At 43.3% G+C, this 21952-nt stretch overlaps 1 protein-coding gene across 9 annotated transcripts in view; it reads right to left on the reverse strand.

Moving 5' to 3' along the window:
- The window catches only part of ENOX1 (ecto-NOX disulfide-thiol exchanger 1), a 611692-nt gene that overhangs the window by 152824 nt on the left and 436916 nt on the right, over positions 1-21952 (reverse strand). For all 9 annotated transcript variants that reach the window (XM_027116194.1, XM_027116191.1, XM_027116190.1 and 6 more), the window contains 2 exons: positions 3246-3416; positions 1615-1821 (listed from right to left, as the gene is read on the reverse strand). In XM_027116194.1, coding sequence (XP_026971995.1) covers positions 1615-1821; positions 3246-3416 — 378 coding nt within the window. The remainder of the gene's footprint in view (positions 1-1614; positions 1822-3245; positions 3417-21952) is intronic.

Here is a 21952-nt window from a genome sequence, read left to right on the forward strand (position 1 = left end):
TGTGGGATGCCAAGGGGTAGTCAGGCAGGGGCCCGGGTCAGAGCTTAAAAAAAATATAGCATCAAGGCATAAATCTGAAACTTTCATGTGCCTAAATATGGAACTGTTCATCTTCTGGCAATGTACTATGAGTTTTCTGATTGGGTCTAAACATTATGTTATGTCAGTGTTGAAAAACACCTTTGATTTACTGTAGCCCTTTCATTTAATCAGGTGGGGGTAAAGTCATAGTTGTATTGGTGGAGCTGTGATTAGAACCCAAATTCCCAGGGCAGGATTCCTTCTCTATCATCATCAGGATATCTGTGTTAAAAACAACCACTTACGGAATGGTTCCCATGTGGCACGTGCCCTGCTAGGCACTTAATATCCCTTATTTTGATTCATTCCGCATAACAATCCGATGAGGTAGCGCTATCACTATCTCGATTTTGCAGAAGAGAAAAGAGAGGCTCAGAGAGAGGTTATCTTGCCCGAGACATGTGAAAGCCAGTGCCACACACTCAATAGAATCCCCAGTTGTCTAACAGATTACTCTGATGCTGTCGCTCAAGACTTTGTGAGAGATTTGAGTGTTGTATTTTTATTTGATGTTTTATCGTCCCCCTCCATTCTGGAATACTTTCAGGCTTTCTTTTCCACTGTCAGGTTTTATTGGAATAAGGGTTTTAAAGTTCTCTAGGTCACTATCTAGCTCAGGAAAGTCTCTTCAGTGTTGGAATAACCCCAGGGCTTCTGGGGTTTGCAAGACAATTTTATGGTCATCGGGGCTGACTGCAGAGTTAGGTAAACCTGGTAGTAATGTTCAGATTTTTTTCCCCGTCTTCTTTTCCCACTTTTCCTCACTAGCTTTGCCTCTGGAAGAGGGAAGTGATGTGCAGAGTGACAGCCTGAAATATGCAGATGGAGACAGAGAGGGAATGGCAGTGAGTTAACTCTAAAAAGACATCCTTCCAAAGCTACATTTCAATACCAGCTCTGCGACGCTTAGATTTGGCAAAGGCCTTGCTGACAGGCTCCATACATTTGCTCCAACACCCATAGGGTGGAAGGCAGCAGGAGGCTTAATTTCAACCCCTGTAAAAATGTCCCTGATAAATGGCACCAGACAAGCAGGGATGGTGGGGCGGGCTTAGCCAGGCTAAATGCACTAGCAACGGGGCGGTTTCCTGGGCCTCCTCCTCAGGCCTGGGGACCACTGTCTGCAAGGCACTCATCTTGTGCCCTGGTGTCTAGAAAGTGAACCACTTCTGAAAAACTGAAATTATGCTGAGAGAGGACTTCATTCCCCCAGAGAATTACATCCAATAATAATAATGGTCCTCAGTATTCATAATATTGCTTCTCATCTAAGAAGCACTTGAGAACATTGATTAGAAACTCGATGGAATTCCTAAAGCCTGGATGGTGGGACACCATGTCTGCAGCAGGGACGTACGTGCGTTCACAGACTTAACAGGGAGCTTCTGACAGCCTAAGGGCAGAATTCCTCCTTCTCCAGCCCCAAACTGTGAGGACTTTTATTATGCATTAAGGCGAAAGGGAATACGCTCATATTAACGTAACAAAACATCCCAAAGCGCCGAGAAAACCCCCTTATGTGATGCAAAGTACCGGAAAGGTAAATGGCTTTATCAACCATGAACTCCTCGGCAAAGCGAATGTGACAAAAATTCTTCTTGCTTTTCCGAATCGCTGTGATGTCACCGCACTGCTCGAAGACTTCTTGGATGATTTCCTCAGTGGCGTTTTCTGGTAATCCCCCGACAAACACGGTCTTACACCCAGGAGGTCGTTCTCTTGTGGAGGGAGGTGGAAGATCTGAGAATCACAAAAAAACAGAGGGTTTTGCCTTTTAGTTATAGTTGCTGTTTTGTTTGTTTGTTTGTTTGTTTTCTGGTTCACCTGGTGAAAGTCAAACTCACAGACTACCTTTCTCCATTCTGAGTAATGATGGATTTCTAGAGTGATCTACACAGATGGCAGGCTGTCCTGGCTTTCAGTGCCTGTCCCCTCCTCCTCCCCACCTTTCTCTACTTTCTGTGTTCATTTCTACACAGAGTGGCTATGCTCGTCCGCGAACAGAGATCAAGCAAATGTTACCATCATTTCATTTCTCCTTCATAATACAGAGGCCTGGAAAATCGGAAAAAAAAAAAAACCTTCATGAAGTACAGAGCATGATGAAATGAAAACATGACGAAAAACCGAGGGTTGGGCTTCCCTGGTGGCGCAGTGGTTGAGAGTCCGCCTGCCAATGCGGGGGACACGGGTTCGTGCCCCGGTCCGGGAAGATCCCACATGCCGCGGAGCGGCTGGGCCCGTGGGCCATGGCCGCTGAGCCTGCGCGTCCGGAGCCTGTGCTCCGCAATGGGAGAGGCCACAACAGTGAGAGGCCCGCGTACAGCAAAACAAACCGATGGTTGCTGTCTGCCTTGTCTGGTTGCAGGATAATGGAGCAGTAAAAGGCAGAACAGGGAGCAGAGCCTGAAAGCAGGCGCAGTACTTACTTGGCTCCGAAACACAAGGCCTGAAACCACCCCCTCCTTTTTTTTTTTTTTTTATTATTCACATTTAAATGAGCAAACTACTAAATCTGAGGGAGCCTGCATAAAAAGATAAAAAGCAATCTTCTGAAAAGTCCACTTTAAAAAGGCAACACTGATTTCATATGAATAAAAAAAAATCCCAGCTATTGAAACCCATGAATTTAGTATCAGAGACTAAGTTAAAAAAAAAACAAACAACAAACTGGCCTATTTATTTGATCAAATGTATGTTTCCTTCAAGCGAATGCAATCTGGTCCAGGAGCTCTGAGATGCAGGCTCCCCGCTCCCCTCCACCACCCAACTGCTAACTGCCAAATTAATTCCGTTTTCCATCTAGCAAAACGCATTTCAGAGTTTCTCTCTCACATTTGTGAAGATGGATGGAAGTGTTCACATATTTCACACTCCAATCTGCAGCAAATGCTAGACTTTGTTGCGTGCAAAAAGGTCCTTAATGCTGGCTGTTCACCCCAATCACTCATGCTCCCTTCGTGGTGTCAATTCAGCTCCTGGATAGACACAGGGACCCACATATTTGTTTTAATCTAGAGACGAAGGGCTTCTGTAGAATGATCCCCACTCTGTGTACCTAGGTGGGAGAACTTTGAGTCACATCTGAAAATGAATGCAATACTATATTAAAAAAGAAAGAAACTTAAATCGATGATCAAATACTTCTCACAGATATCACTTACTTGGGTTTTGGGGAAAAAGAGTACAGCTTTTGCAGTGGATTATTTCTTTGACGACAGCCACTTCTGTTGGCGGGGGTGGGACCAGCCCCAGGCCTGGTATCATTGGGTTAATAGGGGTGATCCCAGTCATCATGTTGAGGCCTGGATCAAAGCCTGGGACACAGATTGGGTCTGTAAAGTACACAAGATATCATTTTGGCTGGAGGATCTTAAACTGGTTTTTGTTGTTACTTTCGCTGTTTTCCTAAAAAGATGATTTGACTTTATGCTTCCTATGTTTTAGGAATTTCTCCTGGCATAAATACAGCAATATAGAAAGCTATTTCAGAAAGGTAAAGAGAAAATAAAAGATGAACTTAATGCTACATGGAAAGGAAGTTATATTATTTAAAATATTAACATGGCAGAACAGAACACAGCACATTCAAGTGTACAACCACACGCCATGAAGCTTTGCTGTTACTGTGAACGTGATTTTCTGTTTCTTAACTTTGATGTAGATGTGACTGCCTTATGACCCAGGATGTGGGAAGAATATCATTTAACACTGAAGTGCCCAGTGAATACAACTGTCAACCCCGTTTTATCAAAAGAGCCTTCTTACCCAAGTGACCTCGATTTAAGGAAGTTCAGTTTATATGTGCCTACTTTATAATGATGCATTCAGGTCCAACCTAACCTATTCCCCTCAGGAAACAAAAAACAAAGCGTGATTGTAATTACTAAGGCTGGGTTAGATACGTGCGGGCATAATGTTAGCTGTATACATTTCTGAGCTCTATTGGATAATCACACGTTCTTCCTATAATTCAATCAGCAACTAATTGACCACCCTTCTGAAATCTTTATTTGTTGTATAAAAAATACAAATTTACGCCCTGCATAAAAAATGGAAGGGCACAAAAAGGGTGGGTTTTCCAATATAAACACTGAATTTTTTTTTTTTAGTGGGATAATAAGGCAAGTCATTTCAAAAGTGATATACAGGGATTTTTTTTATTTGTTTTTAATTAGTAAGACCTTTCTAAGAGTAGGGACTGTTGAGATGTATTGAGTTTCTAGAGTAGCTGCAAGGGGATTCCTCTCCTGAGAATTCTTCTGTTTTCAGGTAACATACTCTCATTGGTGGTGTGATACTGTTCGGAGGTAGACAGACAGAAGCACAGACGCCCGCCAGCAGTAGCCGTGGTGCCCCTCCACTATAGTTCTCAGGGATGAAATTTCTTTCTCTTGTTCTCCTTTTCTCCCCATCATCCTAGACCATTCCCATTCTTCCCTCCCACCCCCTGTCCTCTGTGGTTCTCACGTCCAGCCAGCCCGTGCCTTAGGCCCCTGCATGGCCTCACCCGTTGCTTACCTGTGCTGAAAGGTCAGATAAGCCCAGAGGCAGGTGAAGTGACAACTAGAGACTTTGTTTACCAAGACTCTCCAGGGGATACAGAGGACCAGCATGGCCTTTTCCTTTCTAGGAAGAAGTTTATTATAGCTTTCCTCCAGCTGCTTTGGGTATTTCCATTCCTCTTCTGGACTGGACAGAATAAGCAGGGCGATCCTGATTTATAAGCTCAAGAGGACTGCTGTCCCATTTATGAGGAAATCCATTTAATTTGACTGCATACCAGCCTTACTTCAGGAAAATGAGGTGGGGTTTTGGGTTTGTTTCTTGGTTTTGGCCTTTTTTAAGAAACCCTCAGTGTAAATGTCAAATGAGCATTCTCGTTCAAAGCAGTCGCCCTGACATTCGAGGTACTTCTGTAATTATGGTTCTCAGGTTCTTCGTCTCTCACACGGGGCTTTTGAGTGGACAATCTCCTGGAGCACTAGCCTCCTAGGACTCCAGGATTCTTCACTGATAATTGTTCAAAACAAAGTGAAGTACAAATGACATAAAAGTTTGGAAGTGACAGAGGCAGGACTCACACTTTGGTTCTTCGTTTGAAATCTTCATCAAGTTTCACAGGTGTTATTCCCATTTCACAGCTAAAGTCATCGAGGCTTAAAGCAGTAAAGTAAAATTTCCATCATCACAAAGCCAACAAATGGCAGAGTCAGAACTAGGGTCCAGGTCTCTGGCTCCGGATATAAAAACATCTCTTTTAACCACTTCGAAGTTTCCACCTAGAATGACCCAACTAGATCATTGACCTAATAACATGCCACTACCACAAATGGACTCTACTCTTTAAAACAAACCAAGATGTAGCCTTCTGATCCCGATGCCAATTCTAAAGGGGAGCTCCAGAACAGCAGAATGGCTTCCAATGTCATCATCACTGAAATAACACATTGGCTTCTCAGGAGGATATATTAGAAATAGAAATATTGGTAATGGGAATACTGGCAGCTGATGCCTTTATTTAATCTCATTCCGTACATGAGATTGGTCTGTTCCTTTCCTGGCCGGGCCCTTACTATTGTTTGCCAACACAGGGTGATTTAAGGCTGAAACCACTCAGGACCGCATGAAAGCTCCGTGAATTACAATAACCAGATGTTTCCCAAAATGAGACGAGCAGCCCAGTTCTTGCATTCTCTTTTAGTTGTAGCAGACTTGTGTTTTCTTTTTGAAGGCCAAATAAATAAACACATCTTCAGGAATGGAGACAAAAGATACTACTCTTGAGCAAAATATTTGAATACAGAGCAAGAGTTACTTTGCTTTTTCTGAGACATTAATACAAAGAGACTGTGGGGGTGAATGAAATCTGCATGGTGAGTGTAGTAGCTTGAAAAGAGCTTAGCAAGGAATTAACACTTAAATTATGCTGAACATCAAAGGATCTGAGATTCAGTATTTGAGAGGAAGAAGTGGGAAGGATTAGACTTTTAAAAAAAAGTATGAACCCATTACTTTTTAACAATATATGAACAGATGAAAATTGTTTTCTCCAAGAGCACAGGAGGATCTCACCAGGCACCTGCCAGCAGCATCTTCCGGCTTCCACAGGGTAGGAGTTTTTGAGTGTGGCTGCCGCTAGGCTACTGTCTGTGTCCCCAGCAGGAGACACAGCCACCCCCAGCCTCTCCAGGAGACTCTCCAAGATTAGCAGAATGCACCCTTTGAAGACCTTCAAGATGGCGGAGGAGTAAGACGTGGAGATCACCGTCCTCCCCACAAATACATCAGAAACACATCTACATGTGGAACAGCTCCTACAGAACACCTACTGAATGCTGGCAGAAGACCTCAGACCTCCCAAAAGGCAAGAAACTGCCCCACGTACCTGGGTAGGGCAAAAGAAAAAAGAGTAAACAGAGACAAAAGGATAGGGACGGGACCTGCACCAGTGGGAGGGAGCTGCGAAGGAGGAAAGGTTTCCACACACTAAGAAGCCCCTTCACGGACGGAGACTGCGGGTGGCGGAAGGGAAGCTTCAGAGCCACGTTGGAGAGCACAGCAGCAACACGGGTGCGGAGGGCAAAGCGGAGAGATTCCCGCACAGAGGATCAGTGCCGACCGGCACTCACCAGCCCGAGACGCTTGTCTGCTCAACCGCCGGGGATGGCAGGGCTGGCGGGGCTGGGAGCTGAGGGCTTCGGTCAGAGCGCAGGGAGAGGACTGGGGTTGGTGGCCTGAACACAGCCTGAAGGGGGTTAGTGAGCCACAGCTAGCCGGGAAGGAGTCCGGGGAAAGGTCTGGAGCTGCCCAAGAGGTAAGAGACCATTGCTTCGGGGTGCGTGAGGAGAGGGGATCCAGAGCACCGCCTAAACGAGCTCCAGAGACAGGCGTGAGCTGCAGCTATCAGCGCGGACCCCAGAGACGGGCATGAAACGCTAAGGCTGCTGCTGCCGCCACCAAGAGGCCTGTGTGCGAGCACAGGTCACCGTCCACACCTCCCCTCCTGGGATCCTGTGTGACCCAGGGACAACTTCCCTGGGAGAACGCACGGCGTGCCTCAGGCTGGTGCAATGTCATGCTGGCCTCTGCTGCCGCAGGCTCGCCCCACACTCCGTGCTCCCCCACCCCGCAGCCTGAGTGAACCAGAGCCCCTGAATCAGCGGCTCCTTTAACCTCATCCTGTCTGAGCGAAGAACAGACGCCCTCCGGCGACCTACACGCAGAGGCAGGGCCAAGTCCAAAGCTGAGCCCCTGGGAGCTGTGAGAACAAAGAAGAGAAAGGGAAATCCCTCCCAGCAGCCTCAGGAGCAGCAGATTAAATCTCCACAATCAACTGGAGGTACCCTGCATCTGTGGAATACCTGAATAGACAACGAACCATCCCAAATTGAGGAGGTGGACTTTGTGTGATTTTGTCTGTATAGCTTTGCTTTTACCATTTGTCCTAGGGTTCTGTCTGATTTTTTTTTTTTCCAGCATAGTTTTTTAGCGCTTGTTATCATTGGTGGATTTATTTTTTTGGTTTGGTTGCTCTCTTCTTTCTTTTTTCTTCTTTTTATTACTTTTTAATTTTCTTTTATTTTTAATAATTGTTTTTAAATTTTTTATTTTAATAACTTTATTTTATTTTTTTCCTTCTTTCTTTCTCACTTTTCTTCTGAGCCATGTGGCTGACAGGATCTTTGGTGCCCTGGCTGGGTGTCAGGCCTGTGTCTCTGAGGTGGGAGAGCCGAGTTCAGGACATTGGTCCACCAGAGACCTCCCGGCTCCACATAATATCAAACAGTGAAAGCTCTCCCAGAGCTCTCCAACTCAATGCTAAGACCCAGCTCTACTGAATAACCAGCAAGCTCCAGTGCTGGACACCCCATGCCAAACAACTAGCAAGACAGGAACACAACCCCACCCATTAGCAGAGAGGCTGCCTAAAATCATAATAAGGTCACAGACACCCCAAAATACACCACCAGACATGGCCCTGCCAACCAGAAAGACAAGATTCAACCTCATCCACCAGAACACAGGCACCAGTCCGCTCCACCAGGAAACCCCCACAATGCACTGAACCAACCTTAGCCACTGGGGGCAGACACCAAAAACAACAGGAACTACAAACCTGCAGACTGCGCAAAGGAGACCCCCCCCAAACACAGTAAGAGAAGCAAAATGAGAAGACAGAGAAACACACAGCAGATGAAGGAGGAAGGTAAAAACCCACCAAACCAAACAAATGAAGAGGAAATAGGCAGTCTACCTGAAAAAGAATTCAAAGTCATGATAGTAAAGATGATCCAAAATCTTGGAAATAGAATGGAGAAAATACAAGAAAAGTTTAACAAGGACCTAGAAGAACTAAAGAGCAAACAAACAATGATGAACAACACAATAAATGAAATTAAAAATTCTCTAGAAGGAATTCAATAGTAGAATAACTGAGGCAGAAGAATGGATAAGTGACCTGGAAGATAAAAGAGTGGAAATAACTACTGCAGAGTAGAATAAAGAAAAAAGAATGAAGAGAACTGAGGAGTTTCAGAGACCTATGGGACATTAAACGTACCAACGTATGAATTATAGGGGTCCCAGAAGAAGAAGAGGAAAAAAAAGGGACTGAGAAAATATTTGAAGAGAGTATGGTTGAAAACTTCCCTAATATGGGAAAGGAAATAGTCAGTCAACTCCAGGAAGCACAGACAGTCCCATACAGGATAAATCCAAGGAGAAACACATCAAGACAAATAGTAATCAAACTATCAAAAATTAAACACAAAGAAAAAATATTAGAAGCAGCAAGGGAAAAACAACAAATAACACACAAGGGAATCCCCACAAGGTTTACAGCTGATCTTTCAGCAGAAACTCTGCAAGCCAGAAGGGACTGGCAGGACATATTTAAAGTAATGAAAGGGAAAAACCTACAACCAAGATTACTCTACCCAGAAAGGATCTCATTCAGATTTGACAGAGAAATTAAAACCTTTACAGATGAGCAAAAGCTAAGAGAATTCAGCACCACCAAACCAGCTTTAAAAATGCTAAAGAAACTTCTCTAGGCAAGAAACACAAGAGAAGGAAAAGACCTAAAATAACAAACCCAAAACAATTAATAAAATGGTAACAGAACATACATATCATAACTACCTTAAAGGTAAATGGATTAAATGCTCAACCAAAAGACATAGACTGGCTGAATGGATACAAAAACAAGACCTGTATATATGTTGTCCAGAAGAGACCCACTTCAGACCCAGGGACACATACAGACTGAAAGTGAAGGGATGGAAAAAGACATTCCATGCAAATGGAAATGAAAAAAAAGCTGGAGTAGCAATTCTCATATCACACAAAATAGACTTTAAAATAAAGACTATTACAAGAGACAAAGAAGGACACTACATAATGATCAAGGGATCAATCCAAGAAGATATAGCAATTGTAAATATTTATGCACCCAACATAGGAGCACCTCAATACATAAGGCAAATACTAACAGCCATAAAAGGGGAACTCATCAGTAACACAATCATAGTAGGGGACTTTAACACCCCACTTTCACCAATGGACAGATCATCCAAAATGAAAATAGATAAGGAAACACAAGCTTTAAATGATACATTAAACAAGATGGACTTAACTGATATTTATAGGACATTCCATCCAAAAACAAGAGAATACACTTTCTTCTCAAGTGCTCATGGAACATTCTCCAGGAGAGATCATATCTTGGGTCACAAATCAAGCCTTGGTAAAGTTAAAAATTTAAGAAAACTGAAATCATATCAAGTATCTTTTCCGACCACAATGCTATGAGACTAGATATCAATTACAGGAAAACATCTGTAAAAAATACAAACACATGGAGGCTAAACAATACACTACCAAATAACCAAGAGATCACTGAAGAAATCAAAGAGGAAATCAAAAACTACCTAGACACAAATGAGAATGAAAATACGATGACCGAAAACCTATAGGATGCAGCAAAAGCAGTTCTAAGAGGGAAGTTTATAGCAATACAATCCTACCTCAAGAAAGAAGAAACATCTCAAATAAACAACCTAACCTTAAACCTAAAGGAATTAGAGGAATAAAAAAAAAACAAAATTAGCAGAAGGAAAGAAAATAAACATCAGATCAGAAATAAATGAAAAAGAAATGAAGAAAACAATAGCAAAGATCAATAAAACTAAAAGCTGGTTCTTTGAGAAGATAAACAAAATTGATAAACCATTAGCCAGACTCATCAAGAAAAAAAGGGAGAAGACTGAAATCAATAGAATTAGAAATGAAAAAGGAGAAGCAACAACTGACACTGCAGAAATACAAAGGATCGTGAGAGATTACTACAAGCAACTATATGCCAATAAAATAGACAACCTGGAAGAAATTAACAAATTCTTAGAAAAGCACAACCTTCCGAGACTGAACCAGCAAGAAATAGAAAATATAAACAGACCAACCACAAGCAATGAAATTGAGACTCTGCTTAAAAATCTTCCAACAAACAAAAGCCCAGAACTAGACGGCTTCAAAGGTGAATTCTATCAAACATTCAGAGAAGAGCTAACACCTATCCTTCTCAAACTCTTCCAAAATATAGCAGAGGGAGGAACACTCCCAACCTCTTTCTACGAGGCCACCATCATCCTAATACCAAAACCAAAGATGTCACAAAGAAAGAAAACTACAGGCCAACCAATATCACTGATGAACACAGATGCAAAAATCCTCCACAAAATACTAGCAAACAGAATCCAACGGCATATTAAAAGGATCATACACCATGATCAAGTGGGGTTTATCCCAGGAATGCAAGGATTCTTCAATGTAAGCAAATCAATCAATGTGATGCACCATATTAACAAACTGAAGGAGAAAAACCATATGATCTCAATAGATGCAGAAAAAGCTTTTGACAAAATTCAACACCCATTTATGATAAAAACCCTCCAGAAAGTAGGCATAGAGGGAACTTACCTCAACATAATAAAGGCCATATATGACAAACCCACAGCCACCATCGTTCTCAATGGTGAAAAACTGAAACCATTTCCTCTAAGATCAGGAACAAGACAAGGTTGCCCACTCTTACCACTTTTATTCAACAGAGTTTTGGAAGTTTTAGCCACAGCAATCAGAGAAGAAAAAGAAATGAAAAGAATCCAAATTGGAAAAGAAGAAGTAAAGCTGTCACTGTTTGCAGATGACATGACACTATACATAGAGAATCCTAAAGAAGCTACCAGAAAACTGCTAGAGCTAATCAATGAATTTGGTAAAGTAGCAGGATACAAAATTAATGCACAGAAATCTCTGGCAGTCCTATACACTAATGATGAAAAATCTGAAATAGAAATTAAGGAAACGCTCCCATTTACCATTGCAACAAAACGAATAAAATACCTAGGAATAAACCTACCTAAGGAGACAGAAGACCTCTATGCAGAAAACTATAAGACACTGATGAAAGAAATTATAGATGATACAAACAGATGGAGAGATATAACAGGTTCTTGGATTGGAAGAATCAACATTGTGAAAACGACTATACTACTCAAAGGTATCTACAGTTTCAGTCCAATCCCTATCAAACTACCACTGGCATTTGTCACAGAACTAGAACAAAAAATTTCACAATTTGTATGGAAACATAAAAGACCCCAAAAAGCCAAAGCAGTCTTTAGGAAGAGAAATGGAGCTGGAGGAATCAGGCTCCCGGACTTCAGACTATACTACAAAGCTGCAGTAATCAAGACAGTATGGTACTGGCACAAAAACAGAAATATAGATAAAGGGAACAGGATAGAAAGCCCAGAGATAAACCCACGCAAATATGGTCACCTTATTTTTTGATAAAGGAGGCAAGAATATACAATGGAGAAAAGACAGCCTCTTCAATAAGTGGTGCTGGGAAAACTGGACAGCTACATGTAAAAGAATGAAATTAGAACACTCCCTAACCACATACAGAAAAATAAACTCACAATGGATTAGAGACCTAAATGTAAGCCTGGACACTGAAAACTCTTAGAGGAAAACACAGGCAGAACACTCTTTGACATAAATCACAGCGAGATCTGTTTTGATCTACCTCCTAGAGAAATGGAAATAAAAACAACAATAAACAAATGGGACATAATGAAACTTAAAACGTTTTGCACAGTGAAGGAAACTACAAACAAGATGAAAAGACAACCCTCAGAATGGGAGAAAACATTTGCAAACGAATCAATGGACAAAGGATTAATCCCCCAAATATATAAACAGCTCATGCAGCTCAATTTTAAAAAAACACACAGCCCACTCCAAAAATGGGCAGAAGACCTAAATAGACATTTCTCCAAAGCAGACATACAGATGGCCAAGAAGCACATGAAAAGCTGCTCAGCATCACTAATTATTAGAGAAACGTAAATCAAAACTACAATGAGGTATCACCTCACACCAGTTAGAATGGGCATCATCAGAAAATCTACAAACAAGAGATGCTGGAGAGGGTGTGCAGAAAAGGGAACCCTCTTGCACTATTGGTGGGAATGTAAATTGATACAGCCACTATGGAGAACAGTATGGAGGTTCCTTAAAAAACTAAAAATAAAAGTACCATACGACCCAGCAATCTCACTACTGGGCACATACACTGAGAAAACCATAATTCAAAAAGAGTCAAGTACCACAGTGTTCATTGCAGCTCTATTTACAGGCGCCAGGACATGGAAGCAACCTAAGTGTCCATCAGCAGATGAATGGATAAAGAAGATGTGGCACATATATACAATGGAATATTACTCAGCCATAAAAAGAAACGAAATTGAGTTATTTGTAGTGAGGTGGATGGACCTAGAGTCTGTCATACAGAGTGAAGTCAGAAAGAGAAAAACAAATACTGTATGCTAACACATATATATGGAATCTAAAAAAAAAAAAAAAAGATTCTGAAGAACCTAGAGGCAGGACAGGAATAAAGACACAGACATAGAGACTGAAATTGAGGACATGGGGACGGGAAAGAGTAAGCTGGAACGAAGTGAGAGAGTGGCATGAACATATATACACTACCAAATGTAAAATAGATGGCTAGTGGGAAGCAGCCACATAGCACAGCGAGGTCTGCTCTGTGCTTTTTGATCACCTAGAGAGGTGGGATAGGGAGGATGGGAGGGAGACGCAAGAGGGAGGGGACATGGGGATATATGTATACGTACAGCTGATTCACTCTGTATAAAGCAGAAACTAACACACCATTGTAAAGCAATTATACTCCAATAAAGATGTTTAAAAAAATAAAAGGAGCACAGGAGCCTATTATGGACTAACGCATTCAAGCAAAGGCACAATTTTTGAAAGTCTGAGACACGTGCACAGCAAGACAAAGGTGAGGAGAGAATGTCCATTCTCAGAGTCAGTTCCTTGTCTTGCTTAGAAAAGCTGCCCCCGTGAACTTGAGAGATGGAGAGCTCCAATTCCACTCAGGGAAAAGAGGGAGGAGGTGGAAATTGCAGGAAGAAAGAATCCAATTAAGCACATAGTAGAACTTTCTTCCCGAAACTGCACTTAAACAAGAAGAAGTGTTACTTATTGCCAAGACTGCGGCCCTGTCCAGCTCCTCTTTGTATGGCTGGCTGCAAGCACAGAAGCAGGGCTCTGGGATCCCCTTCCTCCTACCTGAGGGCCAGGTGGGACCTCAAGTCCAGGGAGATGCCATGCACGTGGGGGTCCCGGACCCAGGACTTGCACAGGCAGAGGCAAGCTGGAGGGGCTATGACAAATATGCAGTAGCTCCTCTCCTTTCTTCAGAAGAATTATTGATTCAAAATATGATCTGTCAGGGGCTTCCCTGGTGGCGCAGTGGTTGAGAATCTGCCTGCCAATGCAGGGGACACGGGTTCGAGTCCTGGTCTGGGAAGATCCCACATGCCGTGGAGCAACTAGGACCGTGAGCCACAACTGCTGAGCTTGCGTGTCTGGAGCCTGTGCTCCGCAATGAGAGGCCGTGATAGTGAGAGGCTGTGCACCGCGATGAAGAGTGGCCCCCGCTTGCCACAAGTAGAGAAAGCCCTTGCACAGAAACGGAGACCCAACACAGCCAAAAATAAAATTAAAAAAATATATATGATCTGTCGTCCCTCGACAGAGAAACCACGTGATACTTGAGGACACTCTGTTTCCTGGGAGTTTAGGAAGGGGAGACTTTTTCACAATGGTTTCCCGTTGCAATTGACAAGCCCTGCCCTTCTATAAGATCGGTTAAGTTCATGGACTATGAAAGTAACTCTTTTTCCATTCCGTGTCCTCCTTTTCTTTAATATTCTTAAAAAACCATTTCATGATCAACGAAGGAAAGTAGTTTCTAAAAAGGTGATCTTGAAGTAGAAGGATGTGGGCACACCTGGGGGACCACAAGGCTGGCTGGTTCCTTAAGCTCTCTGGGCTTCAGTGTGTTCATCAGGTAAAGGTGAACATGAATACCAGACACGCTACATCCACAAAACGGGAGCATCAGAGAGGACAATCTTCAGGGCAGCCGTCTATCGCGTCCAAGTCCGCAACCTGTGGTCAGGACCCTGGGTCTCCCACACACTGGCTGTGTGACCTCAGGAAATTTAACTAACCTTGCTAAGTCTCGTTTATAGTATCTGTAAAATGGGGATAATCATATTTAAATCTTAATGTTCTTGGGTGGATTAAATAAAAACCTGAAGTGTTTAACAGAATGTCCAACACATGGTTAAGTATGCAACTAATGGTAACAATTACATACAACATTAATACGTATTTTTACATCTATTTAATGTAACCTTATATAAGTATGTTATCAACATTGTATACACATCAGAGATCATCACGGTGATGTATTTCATTTGACAAACAGTTGAGCGCCTACTAGGTGCTGGATGTTTTGCTAGGTACTTGGCCTGCAAAGACAAAGATATGAGCCCTCTCTTCGTGGAAGCAGCAGTCTAGTGGCAGAAACAACTAAACAGAAAATGACAGTCACTACAGTGTGATGACAGTTGTGGAACATTTAAATACGATGTGCTATGGAAACACAGAGAAGCGGGGCATCAGAACCAGTCTGGGATAGGGGGTGTCCTGGGTTAAATTGTGTCCCCTGAACGGGTATGTTGAAGTCCTAACTCCCCTGGTACCTGGGAATGTGACTTTATTTAGAAACGGGGTCTTTGAGGATGTAATCAAGTTGAGGTCATACTTGGTTGGGGGGCCCCATCTAATAGGACTGGTGTCCTAATAAGAAAAAGAGAAGAGACACAGACAGACACACAGAGAGGACGCGGGTAGTGACTGGCGTGATGTGGCTGCAAGCCAAGGACTGCTGACAGAAACCGGCAGCTAGGAGAAAGGCGTGGGGCAGATTCTTCCTTAGGTCCTTCAGGGAGACGACAGTCCTGCCAACACTGTGATCCCGACTTCTCGCCTCCACAACTGTGAGAGGAGACATTTCTGCTTTAAGCCCTCCCAGCTTTTGGTACTTTGTTTTGACAGCCCCAGGAAACTAATATGGCAGGGCGGGGGTCATTGTCCCAGAAGGAACCCGGGAGGGCATGACAGCTGACCCAAGTCTTAAAAAGGATGGCTTCTATATATGCAATGGGCATATAAAAAAGGTATTTCCACAATATCCTTATTGGGATCATAAACACAAAGACAGTTCTAAATATTCTCTTAAAAGAAATGTCCCAAATCGGTCCTCTGGAGGCAGAACTGCTCTTAGGTTCTCCTTGTGCGAAGAAGCAAACCTTGAAGACTGCCATATATTTGTGGAGAACAAAGCAACCACACAGATTATCAGTTAACATAATAGTGTCCTTTACACGATAAGTGAATATCTATAAGCAGAATCTCTACGAAAGCAAAACTGAAAATGCTGTTGTGATCTTTCCAAAGAGACCCAAAGTTGGAGAGGTATGTTTTCCATTTAAACCCAGGATGCATATCCGAGGTGAGCTCCTGGAGCCCTGATGTGCACACGTTATAAACAAAGACCTCATTCCATCAATAAAGCCCTCTGTCCCCTTCCACGGGGGATGTGATGCTGGCAGTTGGAGGAATGTAGCCGTCAACAGCTATTTCAAGCGCTGTTGACTTGAGTGAGGAAATCTGTGCCCGTGTCTGAAAATACGACATGACACCAAGTGAAGAGGATTTTCAAAGCTTCTGACCAAAACCGGTGCAGAGAACTGACAGCTAGAAAGGGGTCTGTCAGATCTTTCTAGCAACCTGTGCGCAGGAACCAGATACATTTTGAGGGAGCTGGAGGTAAAGCCCGTAAAAGGTTCTGGGAAATTCATGCACGCTGGAGGCCGGGTGATTTGAATTCAGTGCCGGAGCAGGTTTTTTTTACAGAGGCCTGAGCTGTCACACTCAAATGAAGCAGCTTTGTGTCCCCTGGGCCTGCTGAAACACACCTCAGACACAATGGGCCTCACAGCGGAGGCATAAAACACCACACTGGCAGTACCAGCCAGGTGGGGAGTGGTTCACTTAGACAAGGAAGCAAAAGACACTGGGTGTTACCTTCCAAGGCTGAAGGTGACTTGGGCATTTCCTAGTCCTACCCTCTTGATTTGGAGAGGAGAAAACTGAGGCCCAGAGAGGTTAAGTGACTCGCGCAAAGTGACACAGCTGGTTAGGAGTAAAGCTGGAATTGGAATCAAAAGTCCTGCGCTTCTTCACTGTGCACTTGCCGTCTCCAACACCTCTCCATCTGCCTTCTTTGGGAGGCGTCTAGAGACAGCACATTCGCTAACTCCCAGGGTGGCCCATTCTACTTTCTAACGGTTTTCACAATGAGACAGTGACCCTTCCTGTGCTGACTCAGGACCTAACATCCTGTAGTTAAATCCGTTGTCCTTAGTCTGCACTCCTGAGCTGCTGCCCCAGGCCTAATTCTCTCTCCCACCTCTACTGGTCAAGTCCATGACGGAAGCTCACGGGAATACCCGCGTCTTCTGTCGGCCACACTCGGCACCCTGCTTCCCGCAGTCCTTCCATGTGGGACTGTCCTCGAAGACCACCTTCTCTTGAGGTCTGGGATTGTCCCCAGAAACAGGCCACGCAGATGCCGACGCTCTGATCAGCAGTGCTCGCTCCCTTTCTGAATTCTGAACTCTGTTTTTTGCTGACTTGGTACATCGTGACTGAAAGACAGTGGTCACGTTCGAACACTTGCTCTGTGCCAGGCCTGTGCCGACAGCTTCACATCCTCTAGTGATGCGGGCCTTTCTGGCAGTCCCGTCACGGAGTTGACATCACTGAACGACCTCATTCAACTAGAACACACGTGTCTTGCCTCTGCAGGACGCCATCGTGCAGCTCTGCAGTTGGCATTGTGAAACGAAATAGATTCTGCGTCCTGCACTGAATTTTCCCCAATCTGCCTTTTTAGGTTCTCCTCCTGTCTCGAATGTTCCCTCCTGGGCCTTCAATATCTTGTACAACAGTGGGACAAGTCTCTCTGTAAGTTCCTGCCCCTTCCAATCCCCGAGCAAATTTCTCCTTGCAGGTCACACTCAGCCACAGAAGGAGAGGAGATCCCCTTAGACAAATCCATTTAGACACCTTCCCCCAATGCTTATTTCTTCTGAACGCTTTGTTGTTGATTTCCAATTTGGAGGGCCATTGCCAAGTCCGCTGGCAAGCGGGGTTACCCCTACGTCCCGGTGTTGGAAGCTCGTGCTGAGCTCTTTTCCCTGCCCTGTGGCCTCCTGCACCCTCTCACTTGTTTCTCTGTTTTGTCTGAATGTTCTCCATGGCAAACTGTTTAGTGTGCAGGGCATCCATCCTGTTCCAGTGCTACTAGACCCTCTTGAGCAGATGAAGTAACTTCAGGGTTTCTTTGAATGGTACTTGCCCTTCCTCTCAGTTCCCAGTTTGAAACCTCTGTAGGCAAACACATCCAGGGTAGGCCTTTCAGACAGACCTACCCCTGAAAGGTTTTCTACGGCATCTTCTTTTTCCACCCCACTTCTATTTGTTCTCATTAGTTCTCATCCAGAGTACTGCAAAAGCCTCTTTGTGTGCCCAGAAGTTTCTATATCTTCTTCCCTCTTCTCCCATCCTTCCCTCCCCACACCCCCACTCTCTCCCCGCAACCCCTTCTCACACCCCTGGACTCATGGGAGACCCACGAGAATAGGCCCTAATTGGGGTCTCTAAATTACTTCTTTCAAACTTCTTTTGACATCCCTATCTCAGCAGCTGATGATTAATTTCCTCTCTGTACGAAGTTATGTGACTTCGTACAGCAGGACTGTTACATAATGATAGGGGAAAAAGGACTGGATAGGCTCTTGGTGTTCTCTGCTTTGTCCTCACTGACAGGCTCGTGGCACAGGAGCAGAAAGTACAAGCCACACACTATCGAATCTTGAGAAATATGTTTGAATATTCTGTCAAGCACGTAGGACGCACTCTTTAATTTTTACCCATCTATTAATCCATTTATCTGCCTATCTTTCCAAGGAGTGGGGACGCTCCAAGTGTATGTTGAAAGACTAGAGCATGTATGTCAACACATTTCTTTCTGGTATTCAGTGCCTCTTCGCTCTGTAGAGCTGTTCCTCTTCTTTGAAGTCAGGGTAATAGCCTGGCGTTGTACTGATATAAAGCCCGCTGTAGTCAGTGGTCATGACAGCAGAGGTGGTATTTCACAGCCCGTGAACGTCTTTCTGGGGATCTTTCCCTTGAAACCTGCATCTCTCCAAGGCAATATACAGGGCCTAACCTTTTGATTTTATTTATCGACCTTGCTTTCAGTTTACAAAGGCATCTGGGAGATAGGTAACATCTCATAAATTTAAACAGGAACAAAGGAAAATGTATTCAACGTTTAGCTTCAAAGAAAACATTCACATCATATTATTTTAAACAATTTATGTAGGTTTCAGTTTAAACTTACTGTTTGAAGGGACTGAAGGAACACAGAGCTGGCCCCTTTAAATAAGATCAGCACAGAGCTGTGGACTTGGAGAGAAAATTGAGCCTATTTTAAAAGTAAACACTTCATGCTCCTAAGGGAAACTGTGAATCGTGTGTTGTATTTAAATCATAGACTAATCTAATATTAATTCAATTTTTCTACTGTGTGAGCATCACCTTAACTCCTGGATCCAACACAGTCTCTGGCACCGGGTGTCACCCTCAAGAAATTTTTGTTAAATGAATGAAAGAAATTGCAAAATTCGCAGAATTGACAGAGTTCATACTAAAGGGACAAGACAATGTAATGCTTGGTTGTTCAATCGTAATGTCACTGCATAAATTCATGTAAGATTCTAGGGCAAATGATATCTGGTGTTCTTTCTGTTTAGCTTATTAACTGAACAATGAGAGCCATGAGGGTTTCTGCTAGTCATTCCTCTTAATATTATTGGACAATGACATGATCGTTACTCACATGCGACTGATACTGAGTCTGAGAGGCAGAGGAGTGACGGGGTGCTCGAGACCACAGAAAACACTGACAGGACAGGTCTCAGTGCTCGTCACTGGAGCACCACACTCACCCTCCCGCCAGCTCGTGTCTGCAAAACACAGGCCTGATCCCAGAGGAATGGGATGGAGAGGCAGGAGGGTGATACGGTATCACTGAAATCCATACAATGTCAATCGGCTTGGGACCACTTGGAAAATTCAGGCCAGGAATGGACACTTCCTAAAAATTATTTATTATGGGTACAACTTACTTTCATGCCACAGGGGAATGCTATAATCTAACGGTGGCATAAGTAAAGAGCTACTTAATCAAAGCAAGCTGACAAAAGAGGTAAAATAAAAATTTTAACTCATCCACTGCTAAAATTTTACAAAGGAAGCATAAACCATATTCAATAGACACTATCTTTGATTTTATACTATGGTCAATTCAGGGAAAAATAAAGATGGAGAAAGTAAAGGAAATGTAGATCCTGGGCAGGAATGAGGAAATAAGGGGGCAAAGAGAGTTGAAGATGGAACGAAAAGAGAAATCGGAGGGAAAGGCAGCAACAGACAGATGGAGGGATGGTCTGAGTCCTCAATTCCAGGGCAGGCCCACCCTTCTGCCCAGCTGACTAGCCTCTCTACTTCTCCATTCTTAATCTTCAAAAAGAGGAATAAAAATAACCTTGATAGGGTGGGTTTGAGGCTTAAATAAATTAAAACACCTAAAGGGCTTAAAAGAGTGCCAGGTACATAGGAAGTGCTCGATACATATTAGCTAATTACTTTAACGATGAGTATTATGTATATTTGTGTGTGTAGAACATGCATGTGTGTGCTACACTGTATACACGATACGATATTGCCTGAGCATCCTCTTTTTAAAAAAAGGCATATCTCAGTCCTCCGTTGCTTTCTAAGTTAAAGTTTTATCATCTATCCTAATTTCAGGAAGTAATTCTTTAGGTGGAAATCAGGAGGGTCTTCTAGGTAAACAACTGAGAGAGGCAGTGCTGTACAGTTTCCCCACAGGAGAAATTTCTCCGAGACTTTAGTATCAGGAAAATATTCCTCCCTACCCCTCAAGGACCCAAGATGTTTTTCTGTGCCTGGAAATGAGAATTACAGAATTCAGTGCTATTTCCGCTCTGCTTTTTCTGCCAGGAATATTAGGTGTTATACCCAAACACACCACTGTGCTCTTCATATATCTGGCATATCTGTTTTCCCCTTAAACTTAGTTTTTCCCTTTGCAATCCTATTTTATTAACTTAAATGAACATAGCTATGTTATTAAGCTTCTTTACACATACACATGCGCACACACGCACATCTTTTAAATAAATTAAAACTGAGCAGCACAAGACTTTAAAAATACTTTGTTACATCTGATGCTCTAGCTAGATTTAATTATTTACATGTTGGCGTGCATTTTAATTTAGAAAACACCAATGCCAAACCATACTCTCTGATAGCCTGCCATTTCTAGGGATATCCTGAGTAACCCCAGTGGCTGATTTTTTCAGAGAAGTAAACTAAGGTGGAATAATTTCACTAAGAAATTGCCCTTTAAAACTAATTCAGCTCTTTGGGCTGAGCATGCTATACTTTGAGGAACATTTCTTAACTGCCTGTTTTGGTCGAGTCTTCCTCCACGCTGTCAATTCCTCAGTAGGAAAAACTCAGAGAACTCATTTCCCGCATGAAATGTATACCCCAATTTTTTTTTTTCCTGGAGAGTTCAAGGTTAAGAGCAGAGACTAGCTGCCAGATTTTCACTTGAAATTATTTTCTGTCCAGCTGTAAATCCAAAGAATGTTTTTGTTCTTCATTTGGGGGTCCACCTCTCATGCTCATTCCCAGACGCATCTTGTTTTGAATTGTCACTAAGCCTTTAGGCAACACTATATTTTCAGAGTCCTTTTCCTATCGTTTAATAAGCCAGTCCTCATTACATCTCTCCAAGATCGTTCCCACTTTAAACGTGAATGAGGAGGTTGAGGTTTGGGAGACTAAAGACATTTGCCCACAGCATCACTGGACTTGGAGGAGAGGTAGATTGTGGCCCATCCTCTCCTGGCTGCAGTGAGGGTCTCCTTGCCTGTGGTCTCCAGGGAGGCCCAGGGAAAGAGCTGGGATGCCCAACATTTAGGGGTCAGCCCCACGTCCACCTAAGGTTCCTCCTCGCAGATGTGAGGCTACAACCTGCCCTGCCTACTTCCCACAGTTACTGTGGATGCCCGATGTTACGACAGGTATTTATATGCCAGCAATTTACAAACCAGAAATCAATACACAAATGTAAATTACAGTTAGGGTTTTCCACTTCAAAGGCCTCTGGGGCTCCACAATGGTGCTAAGTGCTTATCTTGTGCAGACAGAGAATTCAATACATTACTCCATATATTATTGTGCTTTAAAGAGTACA

This window comes from Aethalodelphis obliquidens, unplaced genomic scaffold (assembly GCF_003676395.1).
Source record: "Aethalodelphis obliquidens isolate GAN/ISIS:26980383/991018 unplaced genomic scaffold, ASM367639v1 scaffold16, whole genome shotgun sequence".
NCBI classification, from domain to species: Eukaryota; Metazoa; Chordata; class Mammalia; order Artiodactyla; family Delphinidae; genus Aethalodelphis; species Aethalodelphis obliquidens.